General features: G+C 38.9%; 1 protein-coding gene across 1 annotated transcript in view; it reads right to left on the reverse strand.

Annotated features, from left to right (window-relative positions):
- Window positions 1-19,097, reverse strand: part of sgf29 (SAGA complex associated factor 29) — a 33,716-nt gene extending 14,619 nt beyond the window's left edge. The window contains exons 1-7 of the mRNA XM_034190982.1: window positions 19,013-19,097; window positions 17,299-17,372; window positions 15,288-15,363; window positions 12,129-12,201; window positions 6,090-6,154; window positions 5,722-5,851; window positions 3,740-3,886 (exon numbers count right to left, since the gene is read on the reverse strand). Of these exons, the coding sequence (XP_034046873.1) occupies window positions 3,740-3,886; window positions 5,722-5,851; window positions 6,090-6,154; window positions 12,129-12,201; window positions 15,288-15,363; window positions 17,299-17,364 (557 nt within the window). The 5' untranslated portion in view covers window positions 17,365-17,372; window positions 19,013-19,097. The remainder of the gene's footprint in view (window positions 1-3,739; window positions 3,887-5,721; window positions 5,852-6,089; window positions 6,155-12,128; window positions 12,202-15,287; window positions 15,364-17,298; window positions 17,373-19,012) is intronic.
- Window positions 19,098-19,418: the final 321 nt, after the last annotated feature.

The following is a 19,418-nucleotide window of genomic DNA, read 5'->3' on the forward strand; positions in this document are numbered from 1 at the left end:
ATATTCCGAACCCAGTTGTATCCCATACCTGAATGTGCCTCACCACACCATGATCAAGGTGGTAAAAGGATAACCACTCAGCCTTGATATACAATAGACTAACCATATACAACAGACTAACCCTCCAACAAGATGGCAAATTCAGATCAAGCACAATCTAAATGGAAAACAGACTGGAGCAAATGTTGCCTGTGTCAGATGGAGAAGAAAGAAGACCTCAAATCTCCTCCTACACATTATTCGCAGGAACATGATGGCTATGCCATGATTGCAACCAACGTTCCTCTCTTTCATGCCATCAACAAGCTTCCCATTTTTCTGGATCCAGCAAGACTTGATGAGGGTGGTGGTGTAGAGGAGACATTGAGAAGGAATAAGGCACAGTACCACCAGAGTTGTCGTTTTCTGTTCAACAACACCAAACTGGACCGAGCAAGAAAGAGAAGAGCTGGTGGTCAGAGTACTCAAGTAGAAGAAGGCCACACCAAACTGCGAAGAACCAGTCATGAAAAGAGAGTGCGTGTGCTTCCTGTGTGAAAGGGAACATCCATCATCTGAACTGAGACAGGTGGTTACAATGCATCTCAACGAGAGGCTGAATGAATGCGCCAAAAAGCTAAATGATGGCAGACTCCTTGTGAAACTGAGTGGTGGAGATGCTATTGCGCAGAACCTGAAGTACCACAAGCATGGTGTCATTTCCACCATGACAATGCACCAGTCCATAATTCCATCCGTTTCCAAATATTTGACTGGGATTGGCATCAAGACGGTTCTGCACCCTCTCTACAGTCAAAACCTAGCTCTGTGTGACTTTTGGTTGTTAAGGAAATCCTCAAAGGCAGTTCTGAAACCAATGAGTGGATAAAAGAGGATGTGGTGAGGGTCATCGACATGTTCACACATGAGGACCTCCAGAAACTGTTGGAATGATGCAACATGTTAATTCCAGCTAAAGTTTTGTGCTTGTCCTGGGAAAAAGTGTCTAAGAAAAAAGTCTCAAAACATATTGAATGCACCTTGCATTGAACATGTTGTGATTTGGACTGATGACTCTTGTGCTATGGACATTATCCTTTCTTGTCACGTTTCTCAATTACAATTAGAATTTAATATCCAAACATTCCTCATTGTTCATACTAAATGTGAACATACTTTTTGTATTCGCATACGTTACATAATAAATGCTTTGTTGAAATTATTCTATGGTTTGTCTGTATTTTTTTCAACTTTTTTGGTTAAAATTGGTACAATGAAGCCCTCAAATGAATTTAGAGCTATGAAATCAAATTCCCCAGGATTCAATACTAAAATAATCCAAATCGGTCCAGGGATTCCAATTATATAGCAAAAAATGTGTTTCATATACCCGACATGGTGGCCATCTTGAAAAATGGCGGCCATTTTGAAATTTCAAGTGGCTAACGTTTTTTTTTTCTTCAAATAATTGGCCCAAGAACTATACCCATGCAAATTTTGGTGCTTGCTTCCAAATTTGAAAGATTTTTGCCCTTATCTGCTCCACTACTTCTCCGCCAGAAGCAGATCCAGCCTTTTATAGGGGCTGAGGCCCCCTCCTGGTTTCTCCAGACACCACACTGACTTTCTTTTTGTGTCGTCATTCCAGTCTCCACTACTTAAAGTGCATTTTATATGAGAATTTTACTTTTGATACTTAAGTACAGTCAATGTCAGACACTTTAAGACTTTTATTCAAGTAATATTTTTCAAGGAAACTTTAAATATTATGGTAAGATACTTGTACTTTCACACATCACTTTGAGGTACTTTATACAAGACTGGTTCCAATCCTTTGAAGGGGGGAGATTCATGTGTATGTGATGAGATGCATCAGCCTGGGGGGCGGATAATCTGTATGCACACATAATGACAACACTGAAAGGGAAAGAAAGTGAAATTTAGATTCTATCTTCCAGGGTGGATCTCAATTTACTTGGGCAGGCTGAAAAAGTACAACCTATGTATGGGAAACTCTGACATATGCAGGAATTAAAGCAAAAAAAAAAAAAAAAAAACTGAAATTTTTGTCAATGGCCAAATCATAAACTGTTCACCATCTACCTTTTTACAGAAACCCTTTTGCGATCGCATCCTAGACTTGAAGATAAAAAACAAGGTGGAGACAACTAAGAAAACAGCAAATTGTTCTCCTGCTGACCAAGATTATATTTCACTCACTTATCACTGCTGCTCTTTTCTACTGCAGCATCATATTATAGAAAGACTTTAACCTACACATTATTTAAATACTTTAGGATAAACACATTTTAAGGAGACATCTTTTCTACAGCTTTAACTTTATTCAATACCAATTAAAATCTCAGGCCTGTAGCCATGAGCTGAAATGGGGGGGGGGGGGTTCTTTGTTGGTGAAAGTGGACCTTTGTTGGCAAGGAGTCACAGACCACTCAAGGCCCCCCAGAAACGTTTGGGTTTTTGAAGTCTACGGATACATTCCGTTTTTTTTTTTTAATTAATTAAATTTTTTTTTTTTACTATTTTCTCACCCCAGTTCCTCTCACTTTAGTTCTACTGTTTAATGTGGGTTGTATTTGTATTTTCTTTTGCACATTTTCACCTTTTCTTTGCCTTTAACCAAAATTGATATCACAACCTACATGTTTGTTTGATAAGATTACTAACCACAAAAGCTGTAATCATGTTTATATTTTTCGCTTCCCTCATCCTAACTAACCTGATTTTAAAGGTAAAACCCCAAACAGACCCAGTAATGCCTGATTTCAGTTAGTTGTAGTTTAACACTTGAAATATGCTTTGGGTTGGTAATACATCACAGTGCACTGCGTTTGTACTGGCCCAGTACTTGGGGGGTGGGGAGCTTAGTGGGGCCTTGCCATGCGGCGAGCGTTGCAGGCGTCAGTATTGAAGGAGGGTCCCGGGGCATCCCCCGCCCTCAGCAATCTCTGAAATTTTTAACCCTTTGAAATACTATTTCTGGCGTTTTGAGGGCCACTTTGTGTTGATAACTGGGACGATAAATAATGTGCAATGTCTTTAAAAAAGGGTGGGGGGGGGGGGGTAACAGAAAAGTCCCCCATACGCTGGTTAAAACACAGAATAGATAGGGGCCCAAATTACAGCATAGGGGCCCCCTATGCTCAACTGTGCCAGCTACACGGAGACAAAAGACTTACCGATGATGGACATTGCAGCTAGCAAGCTATTTTTTTTATGTTGCTTTGCACCTAACGTTAAGGTTAAAGTTTGTCTACTAGTTATCACTTGCATGAGATGTTTGTTGTCACTGCTAGCCTGGTGGTTTTTTCACGGCAGTGGAGATACAGCAGCTCAGAAGGCTGATTAAAGAGCTGTTCCTGTACCCGTTCCTGAAATCTGGGGAGTAGGTTGACTTCCTGCTGTGGAAACAGGCCTTGAATGTTGTTCTTCTAAAGTTTTATTGAAGAAATCTTCTGGGAAATTCTCTTGCCTCAACAACTGATCTGACATACTATCACTGATCAACACAATCAGTTTTCATTGGAAGTCTAACCTTCACCTCCTGTTTATCTTTTCAACCATCTGTGTCTGTGAACTCTGGACTGTACGTAGTTGTTTAGCTGCAATATTTCTGTCACTGTATGTTCTAACAATCTTGTATAATGCCTTTTGTTTTATTTGTTAGTATGATCAAAGCAGATGCTGCCCCCAGGTGCTGCATAAATAAAGATCTGGCCATACAGGAGGCGTTTATTCTCACTTGTTTGTGGAATGGCTGTAGCTGACCACCTCAGCCAGAATCCACTGCTCATCTCCATCCACCGCTTTCACCCTCGCCGCTACCTTGTCGCCTTGTTTGGCCACGTAGTCACTGCTGGCTGGTGTTGCGCCACACAGAGGAGGTGGGCTGAAGGGGTTTGACACACAGAAGAACAGACTTCATGACAGAATAACACCGACATCCATGTTTGCTGAATCACACAACCTGGTTCTCTTATTTAGCACAAGGTCTTTGAGAGCGGTGTGTTTCTTTTAGTGATAAGAGCGAAGCGCTGCACAGCGGCACGACGCTCGTGCTATGGTAGATGAAGGCACAAAATGGAAATGGCACCAAACAATCCGGAAATGGCACAAAAAATAAAACTGGAAATGGCCCAAAAAAAAACCTACCTATAGGGGGAAAAAAATCCAGACCGGACAACACTGTCGTAAAAAAGCCACAAACCGATGGTAGATGAAGCCACAAACTGGAAATGACATGATGAGGACTTCATCTGGATTGTATCTTTTGCTTTTTAACTGCCAAATCCACCATGGCACATCTGAAGGTCAACCAGTGTCGAACACCAAGGACTCAAAACGGCAGCTTTGATCATGATGTAGTCTGGTTGGCTTTATTACAACGCCACCTCCCAAAAGCACTGTGACATTTAATAAGAGACTGAAGTGACCGCAATGACAATCACCATCTCCAAATCTGGTTCCACAGTATCACAATCCTCTTCAGATTCTTCCCCAAGTGCAGAAGTTCAAAAAGGCCTTTGAGTCTGCTCTGCTTGAGGTTCCTTCCTTAAATCATTGGAGGGAGTTTTTCCCTACCACTGTTGCCTGTGTGCTTGCTCTAGGGGTTGGTAAGGTTAGACCTTACTTATGTGAAGCACCTTGAGGCAACTTTGTTGTGATTTAGTGCTATATAAATGAAATAAATTGAAAATGAATTGAACATCAGTGAATAAAAAAATGCCTTTGCCAAAATCATGAAAATACAAAAGGAGCAAAACTGATCTGAGATTATAACTTTTTTTTTTAACAAAAGATGTCCACTTTGTCAGATGAGAAGGTAACAATAATAATTTAATTTATAACCCTTTCTGGATTCGTATTAGTATTCATCCTACCCACTGATGAGGATTCAGTCAGATCAGCGGTCCTGATGAATAGCCACTTGGAAACAGTCAGGAATAACTCAATTTCCGGAGCTGTGCTAGTTTGGCTGCAATGGTTGGTTCACTGGGCTCACGGAGAAGAGACGACAGACACTTTGTCCTTAACACTAATGGAGATATATTTTATTTTATTTTTTGCGGTAGAATTCAGAAATGGTGAGCATGAGGCAGCACAGGCTGAGTGTGTGCAAATAATCTGCAGTTCACATGCATGATGAACCCTGAGGGGCGGTCCACACAGATAACAGATTAACTGCAATCTGTTACAACACTAAACCACACATCACACCACAGAAATCTGCAATTATGTGGAAATGCCACATCCCTGGAGAGGAGAGATTGTCTTGTGATAATTAAGGTGAACACTCAACCAGATCCTTCTTTTTATAACATTCACATGTCTCATGAATTGTTTGTGCTTTGCTTGTTCTGCTCATTTTGCTTTTGTTGTGAGGCGCAAAATTTACTGAGGTGAAAGGGGTAGGTGTATATAAGATTTAGCTTCTACCTACACCCTTTTGGTTACTTTGGTTAATTGAGAAGTCAGTTTTGTTTGTTTTATTTTGTACTGAAAAGTTTTTATTTTTTTCTTTGTACCGAATAAACTTATTCATTCAGTCATTTAAATTATTCCAAATAACACAGATTATTTGACAGCACAGTTAAAAGTTACGTTGTAAGCGTCAAGTAATTTCGACTCTACAAACTGTCCTAATTTACTGTTGGTCAAATTAACTGACAACTTTGGTTCTACAGGCAGAAAAAGCTTCTGAGGAGTAAAGCTTCCAACAGCTACCTCTCGCCTGGGTTACCAATCCACAGAGGAAGTGTCATGGCTGACTGCTGGAGGAGTGTCATCAGGACGCCACGCCTCATTGTCTTCCTGGGAGGATCACTGTCACTGTAAACGCCCGCCATCTTAGCAGCTGCATACAAAAGGCAAAGACCAGAAACTTCAATGAAATGTTTGTAGTTAATAATCTGTTTCATTCCAGCTGTACAAATTACTTCAAACTGTTCTACTTCTGCGAGGCCACAGTGAGCTAATAAAAGTTTTTGAAGGGCCAAAACACCAGAACAAAGATTTTATGAATTTCTTTCTCAAACAACAAGACAACAGAATAAAAACAGCGTGATATTTACACATTATGCACTGTCACGTACCTATTCGTCTCTCCTCCAACAAAGATTTGATCTCTGCAATTTTATCAAGAGCATGACGCAGAATACTGTGAAAATCAAAAAAGTAAATCAGCAGGTCAAATGGGGATTTTAGATCACGTGCATTACAACACTTAAAGACATTTTCAAACCTCCAGATGAATACTTCAAAGCCTACAGCTCACCTGACATTTCATTATTAAAAACATCAATTGTATTAAATCCAATAGGAGAATGATGGGCATGTACCATAAAGTCTAATCTGCCATAATATATTCCCATTTTACATCATGGTAAAAATACATTTGAATACATTTGAAGTAGGGCTGGGTATCGATTCAAATTTCAAGAATTGAATTGATTCCAATTCTTAAGATTCAGAGTTTATTATTACCTCCGCCAAGGAGGTCATGTTTTCGGTCGCATCCGTTTCTTTGTTGGTTGGTTGGTTTATTAGCAGGATTACTCAAAAAAAAAATCCTCAACGGACTTCAATGAAATTTTTACCAGTTGTTTATCTTGGCCTAATTTAGAAGTCATTAAATTTGGTAATGATCTGGAACACAATCCGCATCCAGTAATTTTTTTTTAAGGATTCTTTATCATTGCAGGATAGGGCCAATTTCAACATTTTTGCATCTAACTTCATGAAGACGGGTCACAAAGGCTGAACAAAAGTTAAGTTACGACACAACAATAATTTAGCATTTGTTTCTCCTCATTGAATAAACTTGTTATTAGAAAATAAAAAAAAAAACTTGTGTAGTTCATGCAGTTTCTCTTTATAAATACATTTGCTGAAGATCTAAGGGTTTAACTCTCTGGGGCCGACGCCGTCGTATACCACAGCTGAGACCAAGCTTTACTAAATTACAAATAACTTTTTAATGATATGAGATAGAAACTTACTTTTTTTTTTGCTGAAAAGTTAACTCCACGGACTTTCGAGCCACAGTCCACCATCTTTGTACTCCTCATAGAAGACGTGTAATGACATGAGCAATGTGAGTGTCCAATCAGAATTCATTCACCGTCACACGGTTTCCAAAATCCAATTATAGGGCAGTAGAAACATACTTTTTTTTTGCTGAAAAGTTAACTCCACGGACTTTCGAGCCACAGTCCACCATCTTTGTACTCCTCATAGAAGCTGTGTGACGACGTGAGCAATGTGAGTGTTCAATCGGAATTGGTTCAATGTGACATGGTTTTCCAAAATCCAATCGTAGGGCAGATTCACCTCACATGACACACCAAAGATTGTTTTTAGGAGTGATGTGCTGAGAATGACAGCCTCAACACTGCATTTAATCTATTATTAGACTCTATTGGCTTTGCTCAAAAAGTAAATGAGTCCACCCACCACTTTAATCATATCTTAGATCTTGTTCTGACTTATGGTATGGAAATAGAAGACTTAACAGTATTCCCTGAAAACTCCCTTCTGTCTGATCATTTCTTAATAACATTTACATTTACTCTGATGGACTACCCAGCAGTAGGGAATAAGTTTCATTACACTAGAAGTCTTTCAGAAAGCGCTGTAACTAGGTTTAAGGATATGATTCCTTCTTTATGTTCTCTAATGCCATATACCAACACAGTGCAGAGTAGCTACCTAAACTCTGTAAGGGAGATAGAGTATCTGGTCAATAGTTTTACATCCTCATTGAAGACAACTTTGGATGCTGTAGCTCCTCTGAAAAAGAGAGCTTTAAATCAGAAGTGTCTGACTCCGTGGTATAACTCGCAAACTCGTAGCTTAAAGCAGATAACCCGTAAGTTGGAGAGGAAATGGCATCTCACTAATTTAGAAGATCTTCACTTAGCCTGGAAAAAGAGTCTGTTGCTCTATAAAAAAGCCCTCCATAAAGCTAGGACATCTTTCTACTCATCACTAATTGAAGAAAAATAAGAACAACCCCAGGTTTCTTTTCAGCACTGTAGCCAGGCTGACAAAGAGTCAGAGCTCTATTGAGCTGAGTATTCCATTAACTTTAACTAGTAATGACTTCATGACTTTCTTTGCTAACAAAATTTTAACTATTAGAGAAAAAATTACTCATAACCATCCCAAAGACGTATCGTTATCTTTGGCTGCTTTCAGTGATGCCGGTATTTGGTTAGACTCTTTCTCATCTGATTGTTCTGTCTGAGTTATTTTCATTAGTTACTTCATCCAAACCATCAACATGTTTATTAGACCCCATTCCTACCAGGCTGCTCAAGGAAGCCCTACCATTATTTAATGCTTCGATCTTAAATATGATCAATCTATCTTGGGTTAGTTGGCTATGTACCACAGGCTTTTAAGGTGGCAGTAATTAAACCATTACTTAAAAAGCCATCACTTGACCCAGCTATCTTAGCTAATTATAGGCCAATCTCCAACCTTCCTTTTCTCTCAAAAATTCTTGAAAGGGTAGTTGTAAAACAGCTAACTGATCATCTGCAGAGGAATGGTCTATTTGAAGAGTTTCAGTCAGGTTTTAGAATTCATCATAGTACAGAAACAGCATTAGTGAAGGTTACAAATGATCTTCTTATGGCCTCGGACAGTGGACTCATCTCTGTGCTTGTTCTGTTAGACCTCAGTGCTGCTTTTGATACTGTTGACCATAAAATTTTATTACAGAGATTAGAGCATGCCATAGGTATTAAAGGCACTGCGCTGCGGTGGTTTGAATCATATTTGTCTAATAGATTACAATTTGTTCATGTAAATGGGGAATCTTCTTCACAGACTAAAGTTAATTATGGAGTTCCACAAGGTTCTGTGCTAGGACCAATTTTATTCACTTTATACATGCTTCCCTTAGGCAGTATTATTAGACGGTATTGCTTAAATTTTCATTGTTACGCAGATGATACCCAGCTTTATCTATCCATGAAGCCAGAGGACACACACCAATTAGCTAAACTGCAGGATTGTCTTACAGACATAAAGACATGGATGACCTCTAATTTCCTGCTTTTAAACTCAGATAAAACTGAAGTTATTGTACTTGGCCCCACAAATCTTAGAAACATGGTGTCTAACCAGATCCTTACTCTGGATGGCATTACCCTGACCTCTAGTGATACTGTGAGAAATCTTGGAGTCATTTTTGATCAGGATATGTCATTCAAAGCGCATGTTGAACAAATATGTAGGACTGCTTTTTTGCATTTACGCAATATCTCTAAAATCAGAAAGGTCTTGTCTCAGAGTGATGCTGAAAAACTAATTCATGCATTTATTTCCTCTAGGCTGGACTATTGTAATTCATTATTATCAGGTTGTCCTAAAAGTTCCCTAAAAAGCCTTCAGTTAATTCAAATGCTGCAGCTAGAGTACTGACGGGGACTAGAAGGAGAGAGCATATCTCACCCATATTGGCCTCTCTTCATTGGCTTCCTGTTAATTCTAGAATAGAATTTAAAATTCTTCTTCTTACTTATAAGGTTTTGAATAATCAGGTCCCATCTTATCTTAGGGACCTCATAGTACCATATCACCCCAATAGAGCGCTTCGCTCTCAGACTGCAGGCTTACTTGTAGTTCCTAGGGTTTGTAAGAGTAGAATGGGAGGCAGAGCCTTCAGCTTTCAGGCTCCTCTCCTGTGGAACCAGCTCCCAATTCAGATCAGGGAGACAGACACCCTCTCTACTTTTAAGATTAGGCTTAAAACTTTCCTTTTTGCTAAAGCTTATAGTTAGGGCTGGATCAGGTGACCCTGAACCATCCCTTAGTTATGCTGCTATAGACGTAGACTGCCAGGGGGTTCCCATGATGCACTGTTTCTTTCTCTTTTTGCTCTGTATGCACCGCTCTGCATTTAATCATTAGTGATCGATCTCTGCTCCCCTCCACAGCATGTCTTTTTCCTGGTTCTCTCCCTCAGCCCCAACCAGTCCCAGCAGAAGACTGCCCCTCCCTGAGCCTGGTTCTGCTGGAGGTTTCTTCCTGTTAAAAGGGAGTTTTTCCTTCCCACTGTAGCCAAGTGCTTGCTCACAGGGGGTCGTTTTGACCATTGGGGTTTTACATAATTATTGTATGGCCTTGCCTTACAATATAAAGCACCTTGGGGCAACTGTTTGTTGTGATTTGGCGCTATATAAAAAAATTGATTGATTGATTGATGTGTTACTAGTTTATTATAGTTTGCTGTGTGTTTTGAATAAATGTGTGTGGAAAATTATTTTCTGCTTTACTTTTTCCTTTCTTATTTCTGATTGTAAACCTTGATTACACTTATAAAACACAATTGTAGCATATATATTTTGAAAGTACAGGTTGTCCTGAAAAAAGAGACATAAAACTTGATTGTGGGATGCAGGGAGAGCTGTTAACAGCAATAATAAAACACTTATGCCAGGTGAGTGAACTGTCCAAAAAATGCCCTCGGACCCCAGAGGGTTAACCAGTGAATCTGAAACATGACGGTAGATGTGTGAAATGACGTGGAATAAGTCTCTTTGCCAAAGGGTATTCCATGTGGCGTCAGTGACCCTACGGCCTTGGTGGAGGTTTGCGCTCTCCGAGTGCTTCTAGTTTCAGTTTGATTTGATTCAGTTCTATCCGATCTTGATTTGGATTAGTGTTATTAAAACCATTTTTTGAGCTGGTACCTGATTGTCTAGTTATGCAACATATTAATATTGCTTCACAAAATTTGGCCCCAAAAATGCAGGCAATAGTGTTTGAGAGTTATACATTTAAAAATTTTCAGGGGGAAACATCCCCGGTCTCCCCTACAAAACTCACGCCTGTAGTGCTTGCTGCGCGGCATACTGCAGGAGAACTCCTGCAGCAGGGGGAAACTTCTCCTACGTTCTCCTGCTGCAGGAGAACACGGTTATGGGAAAAGTTCTCCCAGTCCACCCCAGAGAAGCTTCGTGCGCTGTCCCATGGAAATGGAACATTATGAGGAACGGAAAAAAAAACACCTGTGTGAAAAGGCGACCGATTCTCTTTTCTAGCCTGCAACAACAGAGTCCCGGTATTCATGATTGACACCTTTAAATGGCTTTGACAGTGGTTGACGAATAAATTGTGGATGCGCTGGTTCTAAATCGGAACCAGTGCATCCACAATCAATGCAGAGAAACTATCATTTAATTTTTCTTGTTACCCACCCTTGGAAACAGCGCAACGGACCAACTGCAGTGTAATTTTTATTTTTTTTTAGGCAGGCTGGTATAACGCTGGCGAGAAGTGCCTATATATATATATATATATATATATATATATATATATATATATATATATATATATATATATATATATATATATATATATATATATATATATATATATATATATATATATATACACACACACACACACACATTTAAAAAAAAAATTCAACCTTTGGATGTATGAATCGATCTGTAGGGATTAAAATGAATATCGATTTAAAATCGGCAAATCGATCTTTTCAAACCCAGCACTAAATTTGAAGACTTCAATTTGTTACAATTTTTTATGGTTGATGTTCTGAAAAAGATGTTGGGAAATTTGTAGAGCTTGAGAAGAGTTTTATCTTCCTCATCATCTTCCTAGCTGCTATATCTTCTGAGATATGGGAACGTGTTATTAGCATGTATCTCACTCATTAAGAGGATACGAGTAAAAATCTGTGTTCTGAGCTTTCCTCAAAAAACTAAATCATCCCACAAAGATGTACAAAATTCTGAGAGATGTCAGCAGATTCCTCATAAATTTTACACAGAATGACCATAATTTAGAATTAAAATAATAGTCTTAAAAAGGTGTTGGAAAGAACAAGCAAGATTTTGTTCACCGGTATCAGTTCTTGTTGTTTTTGGTTATGCAACAAAGCAGCTTTACAGATGTTTCCTGAATAGGAACGTCATCCAACCAGAGGGCATGGACACAATCATTACACAAGATGTTTACTGAATCAGAACGTCATCCAACCAGAGGGCATGGACACAATCATTACACACAACTGAGCGCTGCAGAAAACAAAGTTATTAATTTGTTATTAGCTCATAGCTACTGCTGCATAGAAGTGGAATCCTGTCACATCTGCTCACCTACACTCTGCCTCAGCATCAGCTTTGGCGGTGGTGTACAGACCCCTCAGCTTTGTACGGTAGTACGGGGAAGCTGGAAGATACAGGAAACATTCAAAACATCTGGAATTCATCAGGAGACAAACGACAATGATTGAAGTTCGGGATCAACAGCCTTGCTCATGGGCATGTCAGCAAGGAACCTTGTAGTCACAACTCTACTTCTCTAACTCCCTCTGGCTCAAATATTTAGTTTCTGTAACTCAGAAAATGGATTTGGGTTTGAGTGGGCATCATGATGGAGAGTAGAGATGCAGCTCTTACACTGTTAAACCGAACACTCCATTTTAATACAATAATTAAGTTAATGTAACTCAAACTTTGAAAAAGTTAAACTAACTCAAAAATGAATTGTCATAACAACTCAGTTCCTTTAAGTGCATTTAAAGTTTTGGGGCATTTAAGTGTTGGTGATGTATTCCAAGACATTCCATTCACTCATTTTAATCGAGTTTATGTAACGGATGCCAGCAGGTGCCGCTGTGCAGATGTAGTTAGTAAACCTCACTCCCAACAGCTCAAAAGAATTCTCTGGTCACAAGGCCAGAGCCTTGGGTTTTAGCCTCCTGGGGCCTGTACTACGAAGGCCTGTTAACTTACTCAGATGTAACCCAGGGTCAACCTCCTAAACCGGGGTGGACAAACCTGGTTCCCTCAAGTGGTGTTAATCGGTACTACAACGCTGAATAAGATGTTGATTTGTTGAACCTGTGTTAACCTAATTGGAGTTTGTGCGCGTTCACATAAAAGGGGCAGGTTGCAGCACGTCACCATTTTTCAGTGATGGCGCGGTCACCTTACTTTACCGAAGAAGAATGCACGATTATTATGCGGAACTACGAGGAATTTAAATTAATGTTAAGGGGAAAATCGAACACATCGTCTGCCAATAAAGCAAGACAGGCTTGTTGGTAACATATTGCTGATTGGGTAAATGCGTACGTACAATTCAATTGTTCCCCAAATCTGTTACAGATGATTAACTTGTGGAATGTCTAATATGTGTAAAAAAATGACCTTCTTTCATTAATTATGCCCAGATGCAACACGATTCAGAAGTGGACATAGGCCTACTAATAAATGTTAGGTTAATTTAATGTTTCCTAAATAGGCTACCTTGACTGTATGACTGCTATTCCTAATCCTGTCAATATTTCAGATGTAATAGCAATGCCAAACGCACCTGGCAGCAGGTGAAGATGAAATATAAAAACATCCTTCAGAATGGTAGGTTTATATTCATAGCTTGATAAGCCCCACTTCGCCTAATTAATGAACATGCATTAGACCTATTTTGATATTAGTAATTAGCCGCGATTACATAAAACCCTTCTTTGATTTGCATTGCGGATAAATGGCCAGGGAAAACAACAAATGCATCCAACAGTTTAGATAGAGCAAGTACTACCTTGTGAATCATACGACATACAGTTTTCTTGCTCAGATGTTCAGCATCAACGATGGAATACATAAATTGTCCACTGGCAAAATAGGCACAAGGCACATTATCTGCTCGATCGTCGGGGCATTGCTACACTGTAAAAAATGACTTTTTTGTACAGGAAAACGCTGGCAGCTGTGGTTATCAGGGAATTCCTGTAAAACATACAGCAGCACAGTAGATAACATTACAGACATAATATGTATATGGATTTACAGTGAATGAACCACGGCTGACTCACATTAAAAGAACTGTTAAATCTACAAACAAGAGCTCTCTTTTTTTGTACATTTAACTTCTGTATTTTTTACAGGAATTCCCTGGTAACCACAGCTGCCAGTGTTTTCCTGTAAAAACAAGTCTTTTTTTTTACAGTGTACAATGGGTGATGTTACAGACTTCTGGCCCGATCAGCTGACAAAGATAACGAATTCCCTCGGATGAGAATCTGTATCTTTCATAGAGAATATCGTCCGGGTATGTCAGCGGATTCTGGCGGTCTTTAAAAACCCTCGCCCTGCGAAGAGAACCCCTCACAATTTGTGCTCCAATATCAAACGGATCATCCAGGTAGGCCAGCATTGTCTTCGGAGTGATTGAAGGTGGATGGACAGTACTTATAAAGGGAGTGGTTAAGCGAAAACCTCAAGCTAACCGAGAACATAACCTGCTCGGAGCAGGTTTGGCACACAACATAAACTGCCATAGCAGCATACCTCAATCAAAACCTATCCACCTTTCGTAGTACGGGTTAACCGGGAAGTTACTCCACACGTCATCAACTTACTCCCGAAGTTACCCTGATAAGCCAGTAACCCCGCTTCGTAGTACAGGCCCCTGGTTAGAGAGACTGACTTGTATGCCGGAGATCATAAGTTCGCGTCCCGAGGGGAGTGAATGGGCGGAGTCATAACAACACAACGCAGAATTAACAAGTAAACCAAAGAATGCATCAAAAAAATCTAATCCAAAATGTAATGCTAATTTTTTTAGGCAGAAATTTGTCACTTTTTTATTGAAAAACATAAACTAGATTTACATAAGTTTAATTAACTATAAATTAAGTTACTAAAACTTTAACAATTAAATTTTTTAAAATTATTTTATTTAAGTTGGCAAACTCAAATGGTTTAAGGCAATCGGTTTCCTCAAATGGTTTGAGTTCAACTAACTCATTGCGTTTTAAAGTGTACTGCACTTTTGGTCCAAAGTGTTTGTATATTTTTTTTTTATTATTTACTTATTTGTGCAGCGACAGTGCAAAGTCATGTACACCCCCCCCCGGCTACACTGAACTCTATGGGATAGTCCTGTAAGGATCTCAGGACTTGAAGCACTATGCTGATTTGTTTTGCAGTTATTCTGTTGTACTACTGTTTGTGTGAGCTATGTGATACCCAGATTTTCCCAAGAGGATGACGATTATATCTATCAAACAAAAATTATTGTTTGATAGATTTAGATAGATAGATATGATAGATATAATTATTGCTACATTGCAATCAGGTCTTTAACAAAACTTCAGCTGGAGCAAACACAGTATATTTAGTATGACAGGAAACACTGACGCTGTTCAGAAGGTTCATGGTAGACTAACTGCTTACTAATGCAAGTTACCTTGTTTTATGACTATAATCTCTCACAGAGTCTTTAAAATAGTAATAGAAAAAGGGAAATACTTTTGTTTTCAGTCTGCATCCTCTCGTGTGTTTTCTGGATGTTGAGCAGGTTATGTTCACTTCGAGATCTTTCCTCCTAAAAAGAGAAACACTGAACTTTAAAAGCAGCTGATCCGTTGGACTGTGAAAAATTATGATGGACAGATATTATTACATCCTGACTTATTACAGAGTTTTTAAAACAGAAATAAATAAACAAGAACGAGAAGGCAATTGTAATTTCTAACCCTGGAACAAAGGACAGAAAAAACACCAGATCCAGACTAAGTTTGGCACAATGCTGATTTGGGTATAAATATTAAGACAGACACTGATGTACACCAGCTTTGTGTGCCCTGATGTCTTCATGAGCTAGTGTTTGCTTGTGCTGAATCTTCACGCTGTCATGTATAGATTGTTTTGATGTTACCATGTACCTGCTGCAACCACAGCTGATAAGTCAAGGCTGGTGTCTCCTAGCTCTTGATTAGCTGAACACACCTCACTTAATTAGTAATGAGTGGAGTAAGAAAAGCTGAAAAAATTCCGGGGCAGGTGACCTCCAGGAACAAGGTTGTTGATCCCTGATCTATAGGATGCTCAGCTGCATGATAGGCTTTCTGCCCCCCCCCCCCCCAAAAAATCGGCTGGTCCAGGTAGCTTGGATCCATTTTTTCTAAAACTCGGTTGCAGACCTAATTGCTGAGCCTCTGACTGCCATCTTTAATTTCAGCCTAAGCACGAACAAACTCTCGAAAGTCTGGACATCTGCCATTTTCGTGCTACTGCTAAAAGGAGGTGAACCTTCGAATGTGAACAATTACAGACCTATCTCAAAATTATGCGTTCTGGCAAAATTATTTGAAAAGGTGGTCTGCGACCAACTGAAGGACTTCCTAGAATCAAATAACATTTTAAACCCTTTCCAGTCTGGTTTTAGGACATGACACAGCACCACAACTGCTACCGCTAAAAGGAGGTGAACCTTCGAATGTGAACAATTACAGACCTATCTCAAAATTATGCGTTCTGGCAAAATTATTTGAAAAGGTGGTCTGCGACCAACTGAAGGACTTCCTAGAATCAAATAACATTTTAAACCCTTTCCAGTCTGGTTTTAGGAAATGACACAGCACCACAACTACTATCCTAAAAGTCTTAAATGATGTATTTGAGGTACTGGATTCTAAAAAGTTTTGTGTCACACGCAGTTCTTGATCTCTTGAAGGCATTTGACACATGGATCAGAAATTCTTTTAAAAAACACGGTGTCCCTACGTATGCAGTCTCTTGGTTTGCAGACTATTTGGCTAGTGTGTTGAGACGGCTGGTGTTAACTCTGCCCTCCTCAAGGTAACAAATGGTGTCCCTCAAGGCTCAGTCTTGAGACCTATGTTGTTCACACTTTATACTACTGATCTGTGTACAAACCTATCAAACGCCTTCTATCATCTTTATTCTGATGACACTGTAATCTACTGCTGCTCAAACTCAGCGACACAGGCATTGGAATTTTTGCAGTTCGCTTTTGATCGCATCAAAAACACGAAGCGTCTCATTTAAAATAATGGTTTTTAGAGCGACCTGCTAACGCTCATCTAACGCCCTCAACGTTTGCAGTGTAAAAGGCCCTTAAGTTTTCAGCTCCCTCTGATTGGAACATTCTCCAATCCTAACTGAAACGGCATTCCTTAAACACTTTCTGGTCTATTTTATGAAATTGTGAATGGGATTCTTTTGTGCAACGCCCGTGTTTCTAAAACTAAATCTGCCTGAGACTTTACATCATGTGCAATGTTATTATGACCAAGCTGATTGTATTTTATTTATCACCAACGCTCTCATGTTGATGTTAATCTGTCCATTATGACGTGAGCTGCTACCAATCTTGGCAGGTCATCCTTGCAAAACAGGTTTCAATCTCAATGGAATCGTGAAAAACTGAGATCAGAGGTTACAAAAAAGAACTGGAACATCTCCATTCCAAACCATCAGCTTGTTTCTCTGACTCAACAAACAGAGAGTTACTTACCTGGGTCTGTTTGATGAGCTGATGGAGCTCTGTTAGCAGCTCTGCAATCTTAGTATCAGCCGACATGTTCAAACCTACAAAAAAAAAACAAAACAAAAAAAACTTTTTTTTGCGTGGAATGCCAATTATTCAGAGCTTCGCTTTTTCCAGTTTGTTATGTTACAGCTTTATTCCAAAATGAATGAAATGAAATTCATTTTTCATTCATTTTTTTCCCTCAAAGCAAAGGGTGTGAATACTTATGTGCATGCGCTTTCTTAGTATTTATTTTTAATAAATTTGCAAAAAATAATAATAAACTAGAAGCAATCAGCGAGTGCAAACCTCCGCCAAGGCCATAGGGTCACTGACCCTAAAGAGATTCCCTCCTTGGCACAGTGATCTATTCAACAATTCAGTGTTACAACCAAAACTATGATACATACACTTTTCTTTCCTGTATATTTGACATCCTTGACCATGAAAACATACCACTAGAACTTGGAATCACTTTTATGTCTTTATTAGTTCAAAAGTTATTGTATAAAAACGATTTTTCGGCAATGGCGGTTTTCATCTGGATCTAGCTCCATAACATTTGAAGCTACATCAAATCTGATGACACCTTACTGAATCAGTACAGATTCAGCTACAATTTGGTGTTAGTTGTGCATCTCTAGCTTCATTTGTCACCTCACACTGACACATTTTCTATTTTCCCTATATTTTTGCATATTCTGGATCAACAGATCCAGAATCCAGATCCGATCATCACCAAACTTTGTTGTTTGATAGAACATTTGACTATATTACACCCTAATTTTTTTCAAGCCTTTCTGCCTTGTTTTTGTGGAGTTAGAAACTAAAATTCCCCCTATCCCGCAATGGTGAAGAATCCTTTAAAAAATTCCTGGATCTGGATCGTGATCCGGATCACCACTAAAATTTAATCACTTGTTCCTCTTGTTATTTCCAACCACTCCACAAAATTTCATCAAAATCCGTTCAAAACGTTTTGAGTTATCCTGCTGACAAACAGACAAACAAACAAACAAACAAACGCGACCGAAAACATAACCTCCTTGGCGGAGGTAAAAACTTATGTTGTCATTATCGGGTGTTGCAAATACAATTTTGACAAAAAATTTACTCCATTTTGGAATAAGGCTGATTGATTAATTGAGAAAATAAGCAATAGAATAATCAAATATGAAAATTCTTGTTGCAGCACTAATATTTTCTTAGACTTAACTATGATGGTAATATTTCTCATCTTACAATCAATGACATGTTTGATAAGCAAAATGTCAGTAAATGGTGAAAAATCTCGACCACACAAATATTCACATTTGAGAAGTTGAAATCAAACATTATCTTTTTCCCAAGAAATAACACGATTAATCAATTTAAATGGCTCTGACCACTAGATGTCACTGATGTAGCGTTTCAAGTGTTTAATTAAAAAAAAAAAAATCAATTCGCTCCATAATTTCAGAAGTGTCATCTCATGCATAACTGAATTGCCTAAATGTGTGCCGTCACACTTTGTTAAAACGTTAAAGGTATTCTTTGTAGCAACTACAAAAGTCTAGTTAATGTTATTAGCAACTAGTGCAGCTAACAGCCAACGTTAAACACTGACGAAAACACAATTAAGCCGTAGGTATTTGTACTTCAGTTCCACAAAGTAAAAGTAAATAACCTAAAATATTACTTAAATCTTTACCACACTTACCGCTTTAAGTTGAATTTTGAATTTTTGATGATTGGCTAGCTACACAGTAGAAGCGTCTTTTTCCTCGTTGGAACTAACACTTTATTTACTACATACCGCCACCAGCTGGACGGCGGATGCAGTAGCAGCTTTCTTTTTAAATGAGAACTTGATTCCCCTCAAAAACAAACCTCTATGGGTTCTTCAAGATTTTGTGGACAATCTGAAATAAAAACGTTACATTTTCTGATATTTACAGAGTTGTAGGGCGACATTAAAGTCACTGAGCAAGTCAGTATCTATATGTTGCTTAATTATTTTTTCTTTTTGGGGGGGGGGGACGACTAAAAAATTGCTTCTCGTGCTCTTTTGACTAAATATCCGACGACATGACATTCAAACCTCTATCAGCCTCATGTAATGCTAT

This window comes from Thalassophryne amazonica, chromosome 16 (genome assembly GCF_902500255.1).
Source record: "Thalassophryne amazonica chromosome 16, fThaAma1.1, whole genome shotgun sequence".
NCBI classification, from domain to species: Eukaryota; Metazoa; Chordata; class Actinopteri; order Batrachoidiformes; family Batrachoididae; genus Thalassophryne; species Thalassophryne amazonica.